This window comes from Lethenteron reissneri, chromosome 62 (assembly GCF_015708825.2).
Source record: "Lethenteron reissneri isolate LAM-NWPU_2019-01 chromosome 62, ASM1570882v1, whole genome shotgun sequence".
Classification (NCBI taxonomy): Eukaryota; Metazoa; Chordata; class Hyperoartia; order Petromyzontiformes; family Petromyzontidae; genus Lethenteron; species Lethenteron reissneri.
Window position 1 is genome coordinate 4,521,612 of NC_083840.1, and position 15,987 is coordinate 4,537,598.

The 15,987-nt window shown below is 55.1% G+C and overlaps 1 protein-coding gene across 1 annotated transcript in view; it reads right to left on the reverse strand.

Annotated features, from left to right (window-relative positions):
* LOC133358590 (enteropeptidase-like) overlaps window positions 1–15,987 on the reverse strand; it is a 52,362-nt gene that overhangs the window by 15,384 nt on the left and 20,991 nt on the right. Inside the window, exons 11-22 of the mRNA XM_061576957.1 lie at window positions 15,759–15,875; window positions 13,971–14,070; window positions 11,036–11,146; window positions 9,760–9,890; window positions 8,940–9,135; window positions 6,517–6,616; window positions 5,917–6,056; window positions 5,097–5,265; window positions 4,303–4,413; window positions 3,502–3,610; window positions 2,925–3,034; window positions 2,239–2,379 (exon numbers count right to left, since the gene is read on the reverse strand). Coding sequence (XP_061432941.1) covers window positions 2,239–2,379; window positions 2,925–3,034; window positions 3,502–3,610; window positions 4,303–4,413; window positions 5,097–5,265; window positions 5,917–6,056; window positions 6,517–6,616; window positions 8,940–9,135; window positions 9,760–9,890; window positions 11,036–11,146; window positions 13,971–14,070; window positions 15,759–15,875 — 1,535 coding nt within the window. The remainder of the gene's footprint in view (window positions 1–2,238; window positions 2,380–2,924; window positions 3,035–3,501; window positions 3,611–4,302; window positions 4,414–5,096; window positions 5,266–5,916; window positions 6,057–6,516; window positions 6,617–8,939; window positions 9,136–9,759; window positions 9,891–11,035; window positions 11,147–13,970; window positions 14,071–15,758; window positions 15,876–15,987) is intronic.

Below are 15,987 nucleotides of genomic sequence, written 5' to 3' on the forward strand. Positions count from 1 at the left end.
GTGGGTGGGTGAGTGAACTAGTGGGTGAGTGGGTGGGTGGGTGAGTGAGCGGGTGAGTGAACTATTAGGTGAGTGGGCAGGTGAGCAGGTGAGTGGGTTGGGTGGTTGTGTGTTGGGTGGGTGAGTGAGTGAACCAGTGGGTGAGTGAGTGGGTTGGGTGGGTGGGTGAGCGAGCTCGTGGGTGAGTTGGTGGGTGGGTGAGTGAGCGGGTGAGTGAGTGGGTAAATAAGCGAGCGGGTGAGTGGGCAATGGATACCCAGAGTCAATGACATGCATAAATTAATTAATTAATTCCCCCCCCCCACTGTTCATGACGTCACACGTGACGTCATCACACCAACCCCTCTGTTTAAGGAGCGGAACAGGGGGAGGATTTCTCCACAAATCTTCCTGCCGTCCGCCTGATGATGCTGGTTGTAGTTACTGGCAAAACGTCACGGGGCTCAGATTGTAAATGTTGTGGATTTACTCTCCAACACACAACCGGTGTGTTGTAGTAGTATACTACACTATACACTACACTATAAAATATACTACACTATACACTACAATATACACTACACTATACACTACACTATACAATATACTACACTATACACTACACTATACAAAATACTACTATACTATACACTACACTATAGAATATACTACTATACTATACACTATACTATATACTACACGATGCACTACACTATATACTACACTATACACTATACTACTATACACTATGCACTACACTATAGAATATACTACTATACTATACTATATACTACACTATACACTACACTATACAATATACTACTATATACTACACTATACACTACACTACTATACACACTACACTATACACTAGTGCTGTACTAGTATACTACACTATACACTACACTATACAATATACTACTATACACTGCACTATACACTACACCACGATACACAATACACACTATACACTAGTGCTGTACTAGTATACTACACTATACACTACACTATACAATATACTACTATACACTACACTATACACTACTATACACTATACACTACACTACACACTAGTGCTGTAACTAGTAACGAATTGGCCACGTTCTGTTTACGTGAATCACCCTCTTATTAATTGGCCGTGTCGGTTGGTGGCGGTTTTAATGACACAACATTCATACATTTACGTGATCTCACCCAAACGAACACCTCTGAGTTACGAGCGGTAGAAGAGCGATACCAGAGCGACTGACCGCTGGAGAGCGAGCGACAACGAGCGCGAGCGAGCGGCCGGAGCGAATCGGTGAGTGGTGGATGACGACGATGATGACGATGAATACGACGTTGATGATGACGACCGTGACGATGACGGCAATCATGACGACGATGGTAATGGTGACGATGGTGACGACGATGACGACGATGATGATGATGTTGATGATGACGATCGTGACGATGACGGCAATCATGACGACGATGGTAACGGTGACGACGATGACGATGATGATGATGATGTTGATGATGACGATCGTGACGATGACGGCAATCATGACGACGATGGTAACGGTGACGACAGTGACGACGGTGACGACGACGATGATTACGACGATGACGACGTTGATGATGACGATCGAGACCATGACGACGATGGTAACGGTGACGACGGTGATGACGGTGATGACGACGATGATGACGACGTTGATGATGACGACCGTGACGATGATGATGATGGCGATCGTGACGATGACGGCAATCATGACGACGATGGTAACGGTGACGACGGTGACGACGGTGACGACGATGATGATGATGATGTTGATGATGACGATCGTGACGATGATGATGATGGCGATCGTGACGATGACGGCAATCATGACGACGATGGTAACGGTGACGACAGTGACGACGGTGACGACGATGATGATGTTGATGATGACGATCGTGACGATGATGATGATGGCGATCGTGACGATGACGGCAATCATGACGACGATGGTAACGGTGACGACGGTGACGACGGTGACGACGATGATGATGATGTTGATGATGACGATCGTGACGATGATGATGGCGATCGTGACGATGACGGCAATCATGACGACAATGGTAACGGTGACGACGGTGACGACGGTGACGACGATGATGATGTTGATGATGACGATCGTGACGATGATGATGATGGCGATCGTGACGATGACGGCAATCATGACGACGATGGTAACGGTGACGACGATGGTAACGGTGATGATGATGGCGTCGTACTGGAGAGGTCTCCGAAGAAGAAGGAGCTGTAGCGAGCGGCGAATCCGCTGCTGTTGAGGCTGACGTCACTCGAGAACTCGACGGTGGCCACGTTGGAGAAGAGTCGCACCAAACCGGGGTTCTCGGTTCCCGTGAGCGAAGCTGAGTGGGGGGAGGGGGGAGGAGGGAGGGGGGAGGAGGGAGGGGGGAGGAGGGAGGGGGGAGGAGGGAGGGGGGAGGAGGAAGAGGGGGGGTGGACAATTGTTAATGGCCGGTTATGACCAGGTTCTCCCCAGGCCCCGGCGCAACCCGGAACGCCACGTCCGTCGTGACCCTTGTGATCGCCAGCACAAGCAACAGCAGCAAACATCACCACCACCACTATCACCACCGTCACCACTACCAGCACCACCACCACCACAACCATCACCACCACCACCGTCACCACCACCGTCACCACCGTCACCACCAACACCACCACCACCACCGTCACCACCGCCACCATCAGCACCACCACCACCGCCACCAGCGCCACCGTCACCACCGTCACCACCACAACCATCTCCACCACCACCGTCACCACCACCACCACCGTCACCACCACCATCACCACCACCACCGTCACCACCATCACCACCACCACCACGACCGCCACCACCGCCACCATCACCACCACCAGCACCACCACCTCTACCACGGCCACTCACCTCTCAGCAGCATGTCCTCTCCGAGTCCGCTGTAGATGCGCAGGAAGTCGTAGTTGAACTCCACGCTGAAGGCGGAGAACGTGAAGTCGATGGCGTGACCTTGGGGGGCCCTGGGACGTGACAGTGAGGGACACGTGACATGGTGAGTGACACGGTGAGTGACACGGAGAGAGACACGGTGACATGGTGAGAGACACGGTGAGAGACACGGTGAGACACGGTGAGAGAGACACGGTGAGAGACACGGTGAGAGACACGGAGAGAGACACGGAGAGAGACACGGTGAGTGACACGGTGAGAGACACGGAGAGAGACACGGTGAGAGACACGGCGAGTGATACGGCAAGAGACACGGCGAGAGACACGGTGAGAGACACGGAGAGAGACACGGTTGGAGACACGGTGACAGACACGGTGAGAGACACGGAGAGAGACACGGTGAGAGACACGGCGAGTGATACGGCAAGAGACACGGCGAGAGACACGCAGAGAGACACGGAGAGAGACACCGACGGCATGGACACCGACGTTAATTCTGATGATGACGACGACGATGATGACGACGACGGCGACTCACTGAATGATCCATCGGCAGTTCGTGTTGTCCTCGTAGTTCTGGGGGTAGTTGATGGAGTGGAACTCTCCCGACGTCTCCGTGAAGAGGAAATTGTCATCGCAGCCCGAAGCTGAACGCACCCCGAACCAGAATCAGAGGAATCGGGGAGTTGATTTCTCATCGACTAAAGCCCACTGGCTCGCTCGCTCGCTCATCCACTCAGTCATCCACCCTCTCATCTCAACCACTTTCCCCACTCGTCCACACATACACATGCTCACTCAAACCCACTCACTCATCCACCGTCTCATCTCCACCACTCTCCCCACTCGCCCACACACACACGCTCACTCAAACCCACTCACTCGCCCACTCACCAACCCACTCGCCCACTTTCCCACTCGCCCACACTCACAGTTACTCAACCACACACCACACACACTGGCCCACCCACTCTCCCACCCACCCACCCACACACTCACTCACTCGCCCACTCATTCACTCACTGACCTACTCGCACACACACGCACTCACTCAACCACTTGCCCACTCACACCCACACACTCAACCATCAAATCTCAACTCTCTCTCTGTGTGTGCCCATCTCTCTCTCTCTGTGTGCCCATCTCTCTCTGTGTGCCCATCTCTCTCTGTGTGCCCATCTCTCTCTGTGTGCCCATCTCTCTCTGTGTGCCCATCTCTCTCTGTATGCCCATCTCTCTCTGTGTGCCCATCTCTCCCTGTGTCCATCTCTCTCTCTCCCTGTGTCCATCTCATCTCTCTCTCTCTGCGCCCACGTCTTCCCACGCCGGCGTGTCTCACCGCAGTTGGCCTCGTCGGTCTTGTCGGCGCAGTTCTCCACGCCGTCGCAGATCGCGCGGCGACGCACGCACGACACCGCGTCGCACGACAGCTCGCCGGCACCGCACACCGCTACGGAGGGGCGGGGGGGGGGGAGCGGACGAGGGGGGGAGAGATGATGATGTCGATAATGATGACGATGATGTCGATGACGATGATGTCGATGATGATGACGATGATGTCGATGATGATGACAATGATGTCGATAATGATTACGATGATGTCGATGACGATGATGATGACGATGACGATGATGTCGATAATGATGACGATGATGTCATTGACGATGACGATGATGTCGATAATGATGACGATGAAGTCGATGATAAAGACGACGATGATGATGACAACGATGATGAAGATGATGACGACGATGACGATGGTGTCCATCATGATGATGACGAGGACGATGATGATCGTCGACATCATTGTCATCGTCGGGAGGGGGGAGGGGTGGAGGGAGGGAGAACGGAAGGAGGGAGGGCTAAGGGAGGGGGGCTGGCAGAGAAGGATGACGTTGGTGGTGGTGGCGAAGGTGGTGCTGGCGGTGGCGATGGTGGTGGCGGTGGTGGTGATGGTGGTGGTGGTGGTGGCGGTGACGGTTGTGGTGGCGAAGGTGGCGGCGGCGATGGTGACGGCGGTGGTGGTGACGGCGGTGGTGGTGGCGGTGGTGGTGGCGGTGGCAGCGGTGGTGGCGATGGTGGTGGTGGTGGCGGTGATGGTGGTGGCAGCGGTAGTGGTGGTGGTGTTGGTACCCTGCGATTGGATGGACTCGATCCAGGAGGAGAAGGAGGTGACGCGTGCGAAGACGTCGTAGTTGACGGAGCAGCGCCCCTCCGAGTCGACCAAGCCCCAGCTGGTGATGCCGGCCAGGTACCAGCGCCCGTCGAAGCGCTGGCACACCAGCGGTCCGCCACTGTCTCCCTGCAGCCAGGACAGGGAGACGGCTCCATCCCTCGGGCGGGTGGGCGGGCGAGCGTGTGGCCGAGTGGGCGAGCGAGCGAGTGGGTGAATGAGGGGGCGATTGAGTGGGTGGGTGGGCGAGCGAGCGAGTGAGTGACCAATTGAGTGGGTGGTTGAGTGACAGGGTGAGTGAGTGGGCTAGCGAGTGGGTGAATGAGTGGGCGAGTGAGCAGGTGGTTGAGTGATAGGGTGAGAAAGTGGGTGGCCGAATGGGTGAATGAGGGGGCGATTTAGTTGGTGGGTGACCAATTGAGTGGGTGGTTGAGTGATAGGGTGAGTGAGCAGGCGAGCGGCTGAGTGGGCGAGCGAGTGGGTGAATGAGTGGGCGAGTAAGCGGGTGAGTGACCAATTGAATGGGTGTTTGAGTGACAGGGTGAGTGAGCGGGCGAGCGGCTGAGTGGGCGAGCGAGTGGGTGAATGAGTGGGCGAGTAAGCGGGTGAGTGACCAATTGAGTGGGTGGTTGAGTGACAGGGTGAGTTAGCGGGCGAGCGGCTGAGTGGGCGAGCGAGTGGGTGAATGAGGGGCGATTGAGTGGGTGGGTGGGCAAGTGAGCGAGTGGCCGAGCGAGTGAGCAAGCGATTGATCAAGCGGGCGAGCGAGTGGGTACTCACGGAGCACACGCCGGCGTGCCCGGCCTTGTAGGCGGCGCAGATCATCCTGGGCGACACCTTCCCCACGTGGATCGACTCGTTGCACAGCTGCTGGTTCATGATGGGGATGCGCAGCTCCTGCAGAACGCTGGGCAGTGCGCCTGCAGCACACGCACACATCAGGGGGGGTCCACTCACTCGCGCCGTTGCAGCGACTCTGTGGGCATTGTCCGCGTGACCGGCAACCCTCGCTGCTGCGTCCATGCATGCCACGCCACCACCGCCACCACCGCCTCCACCGCTACCACTACCGAAACCACCGCCACCCAACGCCGCCACTGCCAACACAGCCACCACTGCCAACACAACCACAACCACCGCCACCACCGCCACAGCCACCGCCACCACAACCACCACCGCCACCACCACCACAACCACCGCCGCCACAACCACCGCCACCACCGCCACCACCACAACCACCGCCACCACCACCAACCTACCGGCGCCGTCCTTGCCCCAGCCGAAGGTGAAGCACAGCCACCGCCACCACAACCACCACCACCACCGCCACCACAACCACCACCACCACCACAACCACAACCACCACCACCACCAACCTACCGGCGCCGTCCTTGCCCCAGCCGGAGGTGAAGCACAGCTCGCCGTCGTTGAAGACCAAGTCGCCTGGGGGGACGCACGCCGGCCCCACCAGGCCCGAGGCCTTCACCGGCACACGGCACACAGACAAAGGTCACCCGGGTAGCCTTCACCGGCACACAGACAAAGGTCACCCGGGTAACCTTCACCGGCACACGGCACACAGACAAAGGTCACCCGGGTAGCAGAGGTCGCAAACGGGTTTTGATTCCTTACCCGTACCCGGCCGCACCAGGGTCGCAAACGGGTACCCGTACCCAGCTCGTGAGCACGTGAGTGCAAACGAATCAACGCTAATCGCTTAGCCGAGTTTAACAACAACAACACGACGACGGTGTTCGCTAAACGAGTAAGAAAGGAAGGGAGTGATGGAAGAAGAGGGAGACGAGAGAGAGAGGGAGGGAGGAAGGGAATCGATAGAAGTGGAGGGTGGGTGAGCGAGTGACTGGGTGAGTGAGCGCGTGAGTGAGTGAGTGAGTGAGCGAGTGAGTGAGTGAGTGAGCGAGTGAGTGAGTGAGTGAGCGAGTGAGTGAGTGAGTGAGGGACGATAGAAGTGGAGGGTGGGTGAGCGAGTGAGTGAGTGAGTGACTGAGTGAGTGAGCGAGTGAGTGAGTGAGTGAGCGAGTGAGTGAGTGAGTGAGCGAGTGAGTGAGTGAGTGAGTGAGCGAGTGAGTGAGTGAGTGAGCGAGTGAGTGAGTGAGTGAGGGACGATAGAAGTGGAGGGTGAGTGAGCGAGTGAGTGAGTGAGTGAGCGCGGTGAGTGAGTGAGTGAGCGAGTGAGTGAGTGAGGGACGATAGAAGTGGAGGGTGGGTGAGCGAGTGAGTGAGCGAGTGACTGAGTGAGTGAGCGAGTGAGTGAGTGAGTGAGCGAGTGAGTGAGTGAGGGACGATATAAGTGGAGGGTGGGTGAGTGACTGAGTGATGTGAGCGAGTGAGTGAGTGAGGGACGATAGAAGTGGAGGGTGGGTGAGTGAGCGCGGTGAGTGAGCGAGTGACTGAGTGAGTGAGCGCGTGAGTGAGCGAGTGACTGAGTGAGTGAGCGAGCGAGTGAGTGAGTGACTGAGTGAGTGAGCGCGTGAGTGAGTGAGTGAGCGCGTGAGTGAGTGAGCGCGTGACTGAGTGAGCGAGCAAGTGAGTGAGTGACTGAGTGAGTGAGCGCGTGAGTGAGTGAGTGAGCGAGTGAGTGAGTGAGGGACGATAGAAGTGGAGGGTGGGTGAGTGAGCGCGTGACTGAGTGAGCGAGCGAGTGAGTGAGTGACTGAGTGAGTGAGCGCGTGAGTGAGTGAGTGAGTGAGCGAGTGAGTGAGTGAGGGACGATAGAAGTGGAGGGTGGGTGAGTGAGCGCGTGACTGAGTGAGCGAGCGAGTGAGTGACTGAGTGATGTGAGCGCGTGAGTGAGTGAGTGAGTGAGCGAGTGAGTGAGTGAGGGACGATAGAAGTGGAGGGTGGGGTGAGTGAGCGCGTGACTGAGTGAGCGAGCGAGTGAGTGAGTGACTGAGTGAGGGAGCGCGTGAGTGAGTGAGTGAGCGCGTGCCTGAGTGAGCGAGCGAGTGAGTGAGTGACTGAGTGAGTGAGCGAGTGAGTGAGCGAGTGAGTGAGTGAGTGAGCGAGTGAGTGAGTGAGGGACGATAGAAGTGGAGGGTGGGGTGAGTGAGCGCGTGACTGAGGGAGCGAGGCGAGTGAGTGAGTGACTGAGTGAGTGAGCGCGTGAGTGAGTGAGTGAGCGCGTGGACTGAGTGAGCGAGCGAGTGAGCGAGTGACTGAGTGAGTGAGCGCGTGAGTGAGTGAGTGAGTGAGTGAGCGAGTGAGTGAGTGAGTGAGTGAGTGAGCGAGTGAGTGAGTGAGTGAGTGAGTGAGTGAGCGAGTGAGTGAGTGAGGGACGATAGAAGTGGAGGGTGGGTGAGTGAGCGAGTGAGTGAGCGCGTGAGCGCGTGAGTGAGCGAGTGAGCGAGTGACTGAGTGAGTGAGTGAGCGAGTAAGTGAGGAAATCGATAGAAGTGGAGGGTGGGTGGGTGAGGCGAGTGACTGAGTGAGTGAGCGCGTGACTGAGTGAGTGAGTGAGCGAGTGAGTGAGGGAGGGACGATAAAAGTGGAGGGTGGGTGAGTGAGTGAGTGACTGAGTGAGTGAGTGAGCGAGTGATTGAGTGAGTGAGCGAGCGAGTGAGGGACGATAAAAGTGGAGGGTGGGTGAGTGAGTGAGTGAGTGACTGAGTGAGTGAGTGAGCGAGTGAGTGAGTGAGGGACGATAAAAGTGGAGGGTGGGTGAGTGAGTGAGTGAGCGAGTGAGTGAGTGAGTGAGCGAGCGAGTGAGTGAGTGAGGGAAGCGATAGAAGTGAAGGGTGGGTGGGTGTCAGCTGGTGGCAGCGGTGGGTCCCTGCGTCGCTGACCGTGACGCTGCCCTCGAGGGGGCTGGCGAGGCGCACGAGGCCCACGTCGTAGTCCACGGCCGTGGGGCTGCACGCGGCGTCCCCGTAGCACGGGTGGGGCAGCAGGGCGCGCACCGACCGCACCACGGCGCCCGCCGGGATGCTGCCCGCCACCGTGGCCAGCGAGCCAAGCACCACCTGCAGGGAGTTGGGGTCACTGGAGGGGGGAGGGAGGAGGGAGAGAGGGGGGGAGGGGAGAAGGGAGGGGGGAAGGGAGGGGGGCGGGAGAAGTTATCATGGTGAGGGGGTCCTTCACGCAGAGTTAAGCGTCGAACTGGGACCACCGGAGCGTCAAGGGCATTGCGGGCCCTTGACGAGGAGGATGACGAGCGAGAGAGTGAGCGAGCGAGTGAGCGAGATTGTGAGCGAGAGTGAGCGAGTGAGCGAGTGAGCGAGAGAGCGAGTGAGCGAGAGAGCGAGCGAGAGAGCGAGCGAGCGAGCGAATGAGTGAGAGAGAGAGCGAGAGAGTGAGCGAGCGAGTGAGCGAGAGAGTGAGCGAGTGAGTGAGCGAGCGAGTGAGCGAGAGAGAGAGCGAGAGAGTGAGCGAGCGAGTGAGCGAGATTGTGAGCGAGAGAGTGAGCGAGAGAGCGAGAGAGTGAGCGAGAGAGAGAGCGAGAGAGTGAGCGAGAGAGTGAGCGAGAGAGTGAGCGAGAGGTGGGGGTTTACATAAAGCAAAGTTATTATTAAAAAAAAAATTACGAAATGATGAACGAAGCAAAGTGCCGACTACACCGAGCATCTTCTTGTTTCCACTGATCGTAAAAAACCAAGGACGACTCACGTGTTGACGATGCAGTGAGCGGCCGTGACCAGCCACTCGTTGTTGATGAGTCGAGGCGCCGCACCGATGCCTCCGTGCCACGGAGAGCGACGCCATCCAAGGCCAGCTGCCCGCCTGCGCCGGCTCTCCGTCTGGGTCGCGCGCACGCAGAGTTGAGCGAGCGAGTGCATGAGCGTTAGCGAGCGAGCGAGCGTGAGTGAGTGAGTGAGCAGGCGAGTGTGTATGAGTGAGTGTGTATGAGTGAGTGAGTGAGCGAGGTGAGTGAGTGAGTGTGTATGAGTGAGTGAGTATGAGTGAGTCTGAGTGAGTGTGTATGAGTGAGTATGAGTAAGTGAGTGTGAGTGATTGTGTGAGTATGAGTGAGTATGAGTGAGTGAGTGAGTCTGAGTGAGTGAGTCTGAGTGAGTGAGTCTGAGTGAGGAGTCTGAGTGAGTGAGTCTGAGCAAGTGAGTGAGTGAGTATGAGTGAGTGAGCGAGTGAGTGAGTCTGAGTGAATGAGTCTGAGTGAGTGAGCGAGTGAGTATGAGTGAGTGAGTATGAGTGAGTCTGAGTGAGCGAGTGAATGAGTCTGGGTGAGTGACTATGAGTGACTATGAGTGACTATGAGTGAGTGACTATGAGTAGTGAGTGCCACTCACTGACGATGCGACCCGCTGGCTGTAGGGCTGGCTGCAGGCCGCACTCATTGGGCTCGCACGCCACGAAGATCAGTGAGTGAGTGAGTATGAGTGAGTGAGTCTGAGCGAGCGAGCGAGGTGAGTGACTATGAGTAACTATGAGTGAGTGAGTATGAGTGAGTGCCACTCACTGACGATGCGACCCGCTGGCTGTAGGGCTGGCTGCAGGCCGTACTCATTGGGCTCGCACGCCACGAAGATCAGTGAGTGAGTGAGTCTGAGTGAGTGAGTGACTATGAGTGAGTCTGTGTGAATGAGTCTGAGTGAGTCAGTATGAGTGAGTGAGTATGAGTGAGTGAGTCTGAGCGAGCGAGTGAGTGAGTGACTATGAGTGAGTGCCACTCACTGACGATGCGACCCGCTGGCTGCAGGGCTGGCTGCAGGCCGCACTCATTGGGCTCGCACGCCACGAAGATCAGTGAGTGAGTCTGAGTGAGTGAGTCAGTCTGAGTGAGCGAGTCTGAGTGAGTGAGTGAGTCTGAGTGTGAGTGAGTATGAGTGAATGAGTCTGAGCGAGTGAGCGAGTGAGTGTGTGAGTGAGTGAGCGAGTGAGTGACTATGAGTGAGTGACTATGAGTGAGTGAGTGCCACTCACTGACGACGCGACACCGCTGGCTGCAGGGCTGGCTGCAGGCCGCACTCATTGGCTCGCACGCCACGAAGATGAGCCTCTCGCTCGGACACTTGGTGGTCACGGCACCGATGGCGCTCTGCCGACGAGAAATCCGCCCGTGCGGCGTTTGGGGCAGTTAGGAAAACTGATTTTTTTTTTTTTGCTCGACACGGGAGGAGGAGGAAGCCTTGTGGGTCTTCTGCTCCCATACACACAACCGGTTGTGCTGAACACGTACTGTTTACGGGACACGACATTTGCTATTTGGCCTTGTCGGGTGGTGTCGGGTTTAACGACACATTTATATATTTACGCGATTATCGTGTTCATCTGTGTGTTGAACTTCTTTCACACCATACGTAGCCACCCGTGCGTGGGTTTTCGATGGGTTTCTGTGGGTCTGGGTGTCTGTGGATCTCTACGCATGGATGTTGAACTTCTTTCATACGGTACGTACCCAACCATGCTATGGGTGTCTCTGTGAGTCTATGGGTCTCTGTGGGTCTCTATGGGTCTCTGTGGTTAATGCAAACAAGATTCCTTGAAAAAAAGATTATGTTTGGTGGTTTAACATCTAAACAAAACTGTTTTACTATGGGCAGACAGGGTAAACCCCATTGTTATCTTTTGATGCCGGCAAAGAAAGGTCCCACATTTTAAACAATTCGTACTTAACCAGGTAAGGCCCTACCACACTGAGCTGTCCAGCTATTTTGTCAAAAGCGAGCCGACTCTAGCAAACGATAGTTCGACTAAGTGGGCGAATCATCATCGCAGCCATAAACTCATGCAACAAAGACGCCCTGATAACAATGCGTAAGCTTTGTCCTTGAAACTGATTGGGCCTCCACCAGGCGAACTGGGCAAAGGACAACGCAAATAGCATCTTGATACTGGCACACATAAAAATGGGTCCCATACAGCAAGGCCGTAGCCATGGAGACAACATTGGGGGGAGCAAATCTTCCTGGGGGTCCCCCACTCCCAGAAAAAAAATCTCAATTTGAAAACTAATTTCCTGCCATTTCCTGCCTAAAATACTAAAAAATTCACTAACACATAGGATGGACTTTTTAATTATTTTTTTACATTAACGTTCTTCACCTGAGGACGGCTGCTTGCGTTGTGGCCGAAACGTCGTGAGAATTTCATTTTATTATGTTTTATTTTTATTGTTTTATTATTTCCCTTCTATGTGACTTCACCGAAAGAACCAAGAATATGCTGTCTAATAGTGTATTCTATTACATTGCTCTGTTTTTTCTTTGTTTACCTTTTCTTGTTTCATTGTATGTAATGGCAGAGATTCGGGATTAATCAACTACAACCATAACCATAGTAGATAGCTTGCGTACATTACGCATCAAATACAACGGGGCATCGAACTCCGTCTTCTTCCACGCTTTTGTCCCACTCATGTGGAGGTCTTCCGCTGTTCTTGCGAAGCTTCTGCACGCTGCCATGTCCTGCGCCATTCTTTCTTTCTGCTCCTAGGGCCACCGTGGGCCGATCGCACTACATCGCCCCCCCCCCCCACCTCTTCTTCATCCGCCTTCTTCCACGCTTTTGTCCCACTCGTGTGGAGGTGTTCCGCTGTTCTTGCGAACCTTCTCCACGCTGCCCTGTCCTACGCCATTCTTTCTTTCCCCTCCTAGGGCCACCGTGGGCCGATCGCACTACATCGCCCCCCCCCCCCCCACCTCTTCTTCCTCCGCCTTCTTCCACGCTTTTGTCCCACTCGTGTGAAGGTGTTCCGCTTTTCTTGCCAGCTTCTCCACGCTGCCCTGTCCTGCGCCATTCTTTCTCTCCGCTCCTAGGGCCAACGTGGACCGATCGCACTACATCGCCCCCCCCCCCCCCCACCTCTCCTTCCTCCGCCTTCTTCCACGCTTTTGTCCCACTCGTGTGGAGGTGTTCCGCTGATCTTGCCAGATTCTCCACGCTGCCATGTCCTGCGCCATTCTTTCTTTCCGCTCCTAGGGCCATCGTGGACCGATCGCACTACATCGCCCCCCCCCCCCCCGCACCTCTCCTTCGGCCTTCCTTCTCCATCCCTTTCCTTACCACTCACGTCACTCGCCCACCTTCTGACCCACGTCACTGTCTTGCTGTCTCTCCACACGACCGAATCACACCCACACAGCCTTTTCTCTCCTTTGTTTACGATCGGAGGAATCAAGAAGATGCTCGGTGTAGTTGGCACTTTGCTTCGTTCATCGTTTCGGGTTTTTTTCCCCCAATGCTTTGCTTTATGTGCCCCCCCACCCCCTGTTTTAAATGAAAGATTTCACGCTCTGATCTCCTCGTTCTTACCCTTCCCCCCTCTCTATACCACTCTCTACCCCCCTCTCTCTCTACCCCACCTTTCTCTCTACCCCCCCTCTCTCTCTACCGCCTCTCTCTACCCCCCCTCTCTCTTTCTACCCCCTCTCTCCTTACTCCATTCTATGCTCCCTCCTTGTTTTCTATGTAATTTTTGTAATGTTTTTTTCTCCCTTTCTCTGGTCTTCTCTGCGATTTATACCACCTTGAGTCGTTCCTTTTCTTCAATTTTTGACGATTCCCCCCCCCCCCCCCCCCCACTTCGTCACACGACGTCACAAAAAGTCAGGACCTCCCCTCAAATATGACGTCACAAAGCTCTGCCCCCTCCCAAAAATATAAACCATGCTTCAAATCGCTTTAAACTATTGTCATTGTAGTGCGTATTTAATGTCCCGCTGCACTCTGATGTAGGAAAAAACATTAATCAAAAAGTCTATTTAATTAAGTAGAACGTGTTGTCTATATTGATTTAAATCTGCGCATTTTGATGCGACGTCACATTTCTCACCCTCCCCCCCCAACCCCTTCCTCGTCACACATCGTCACAAATGTCTGACCCCCCCCCCCAAATGTCTGCTGCACCGTCCACGCGTCACCTGGAGGTAGTCGACGGGGTTGTCCGGCGCGTTGATGACGAGAGCGAAGCTCGTGTAGGCGTAGTCGGAGGCCAGCACCGACGTCGCGTACTTCGGGGGCCTGTGGCACGGCACGGCACGGCACGCGAGTGGAAAACCGCGCCGGCGATAACCGTGCCGGTGATAACCGCGCCGGCTAGCGGCAGACGCTCGCACGGCCAGTGGGCCCCCGCTTCAGAGCGCGTTAATTGGGGGGGGGGGGGGGGGCTGCAGCGGTGACACTTGCGGCCTGGCAAGAAGGGTAAAGCATCGTCATTGTCGTCATCTTTCGATTTAAAGCTTTCGTGACTGCAGGGATTCATCTTCTTGGTTCTTTCGGTAAGTCACGTAGAAGGGAAGTAATAAAATAATAAAAATAAAACATAATAAAATAATTCTCACGACGTTTCGGCCACAACGCAAGCAGCCGTCCTCAGGTGAAGACCAGGTCTGTCGAGGCGACAGCGTCTGAATGAAACAGCACACGTGCTTGGAGCATGTATATAAGCTGGGTTGGAAGGGGGGAAAAGAGCGCCTTGACAAAAGAATATGCATATCAAGAGGCATAAGCATATTTATGAGAAATGCACGAGCATGAGTAGTACTAATCACATACCTGCATTTCCCATAAATATGCTAAATGCCTCTTGATATGCATATTCTTTTGTCAAGGCGCCCTTTCCCCCCTTTCCAACCCAGCTTATATATATGCTCCAAGCATGGTGCTGTTTCATTCAGACGCTGTCGCCTCGACAGATCTGGTTTTCACCTGCGGACGGCTGCTTGCGTTGTGGCCGAAACGTCGTGAGAATAGTATTTCATTATGTTTTATTTTTATTATTTTGTTACTTCCCTTCTACGTGATGACTTTACCGAAAGAACCAAGAAGGTTGTCGTCGTCGTCGTCGTCGTCGTGAATTCTGGTGATCATCCTCGAAGCGGCGGCGGCTTGCGGCTGGCCATCGAACAAAGCCGGTGGTCACCGCATCATCCACAAATAATAGGGGAGCGGTGGCGCAGCGGTTAGCACACAGCCGCGCGACGAGTTCGATTCCCGCTCACGGCCACCAACACCGCCGGCGACGATTCGTCATCCGAACCGGTCCCTGGGCCTCTCCCCTAGGTCGGCTCGGCCTCAAACCGAGTGCCCCAACCGCAACGGGACTCGAAATTCAATACATCTCGGAGCAAACCTGGCAAAGCAGTTGCGGGTAGCGACATCATCATCAATAGCCAGCAGCTAACATCATCACACGCCTCGCCAAAGAGAAGCAGTTCCAGCCCATCGCGTTAGGGGTGAGCGAATTCAATGTTCGACCAAATATAACAACGGGCTGATTTTTAAGTTGAACATTTTACATGGCCCAGCGAATGATGTTGTATAAATATCCAAATTGCCCTTGGCAGAACCAAGGTTCTCCGCTCCTGCTATATGGGATGGGGGGAGGGGGTACCTTTGCCTTTGGGGCCGTCCATAAATGACGTCATCGATTTTTGACGATTTTTTACGATTTTGACCCCCCCCCCCCTTCGTCACACGACGTCACTAAAAGTCAGACCCCCCCCCCCCTCAAATATGACGTCACAAAGCTCTAGCCCCCCCTCCCAAAAAATGTGGCGCTGCACTCTGATGTTGTAGGAGAAAACATTTTGATGTGACGTCACATATCTCAACCCCCCCCCCCCTCGTCACACATCGTCACAAATGTCTGACCCCCCCCCCGCCCCCAGGTGCGTGACGTCATTTATGGACGGCCCCTTTGTACTCACCCCTGGCTGACCTGGCGACACACGGCGACGGACAGGTGACCGTTCCAGTTGTCGGCGCAGGCCGCGTGGAACGACGCCGCCACGCTCACGTCCACCGTGCCGCTAGACAGCTGCAGGCTGCACACACAGACACACACACAGACACACACACAGACACACACACACACACAGACACACACACAGACACACACACAGACACACACACAGACACACAGACACACACACAGAC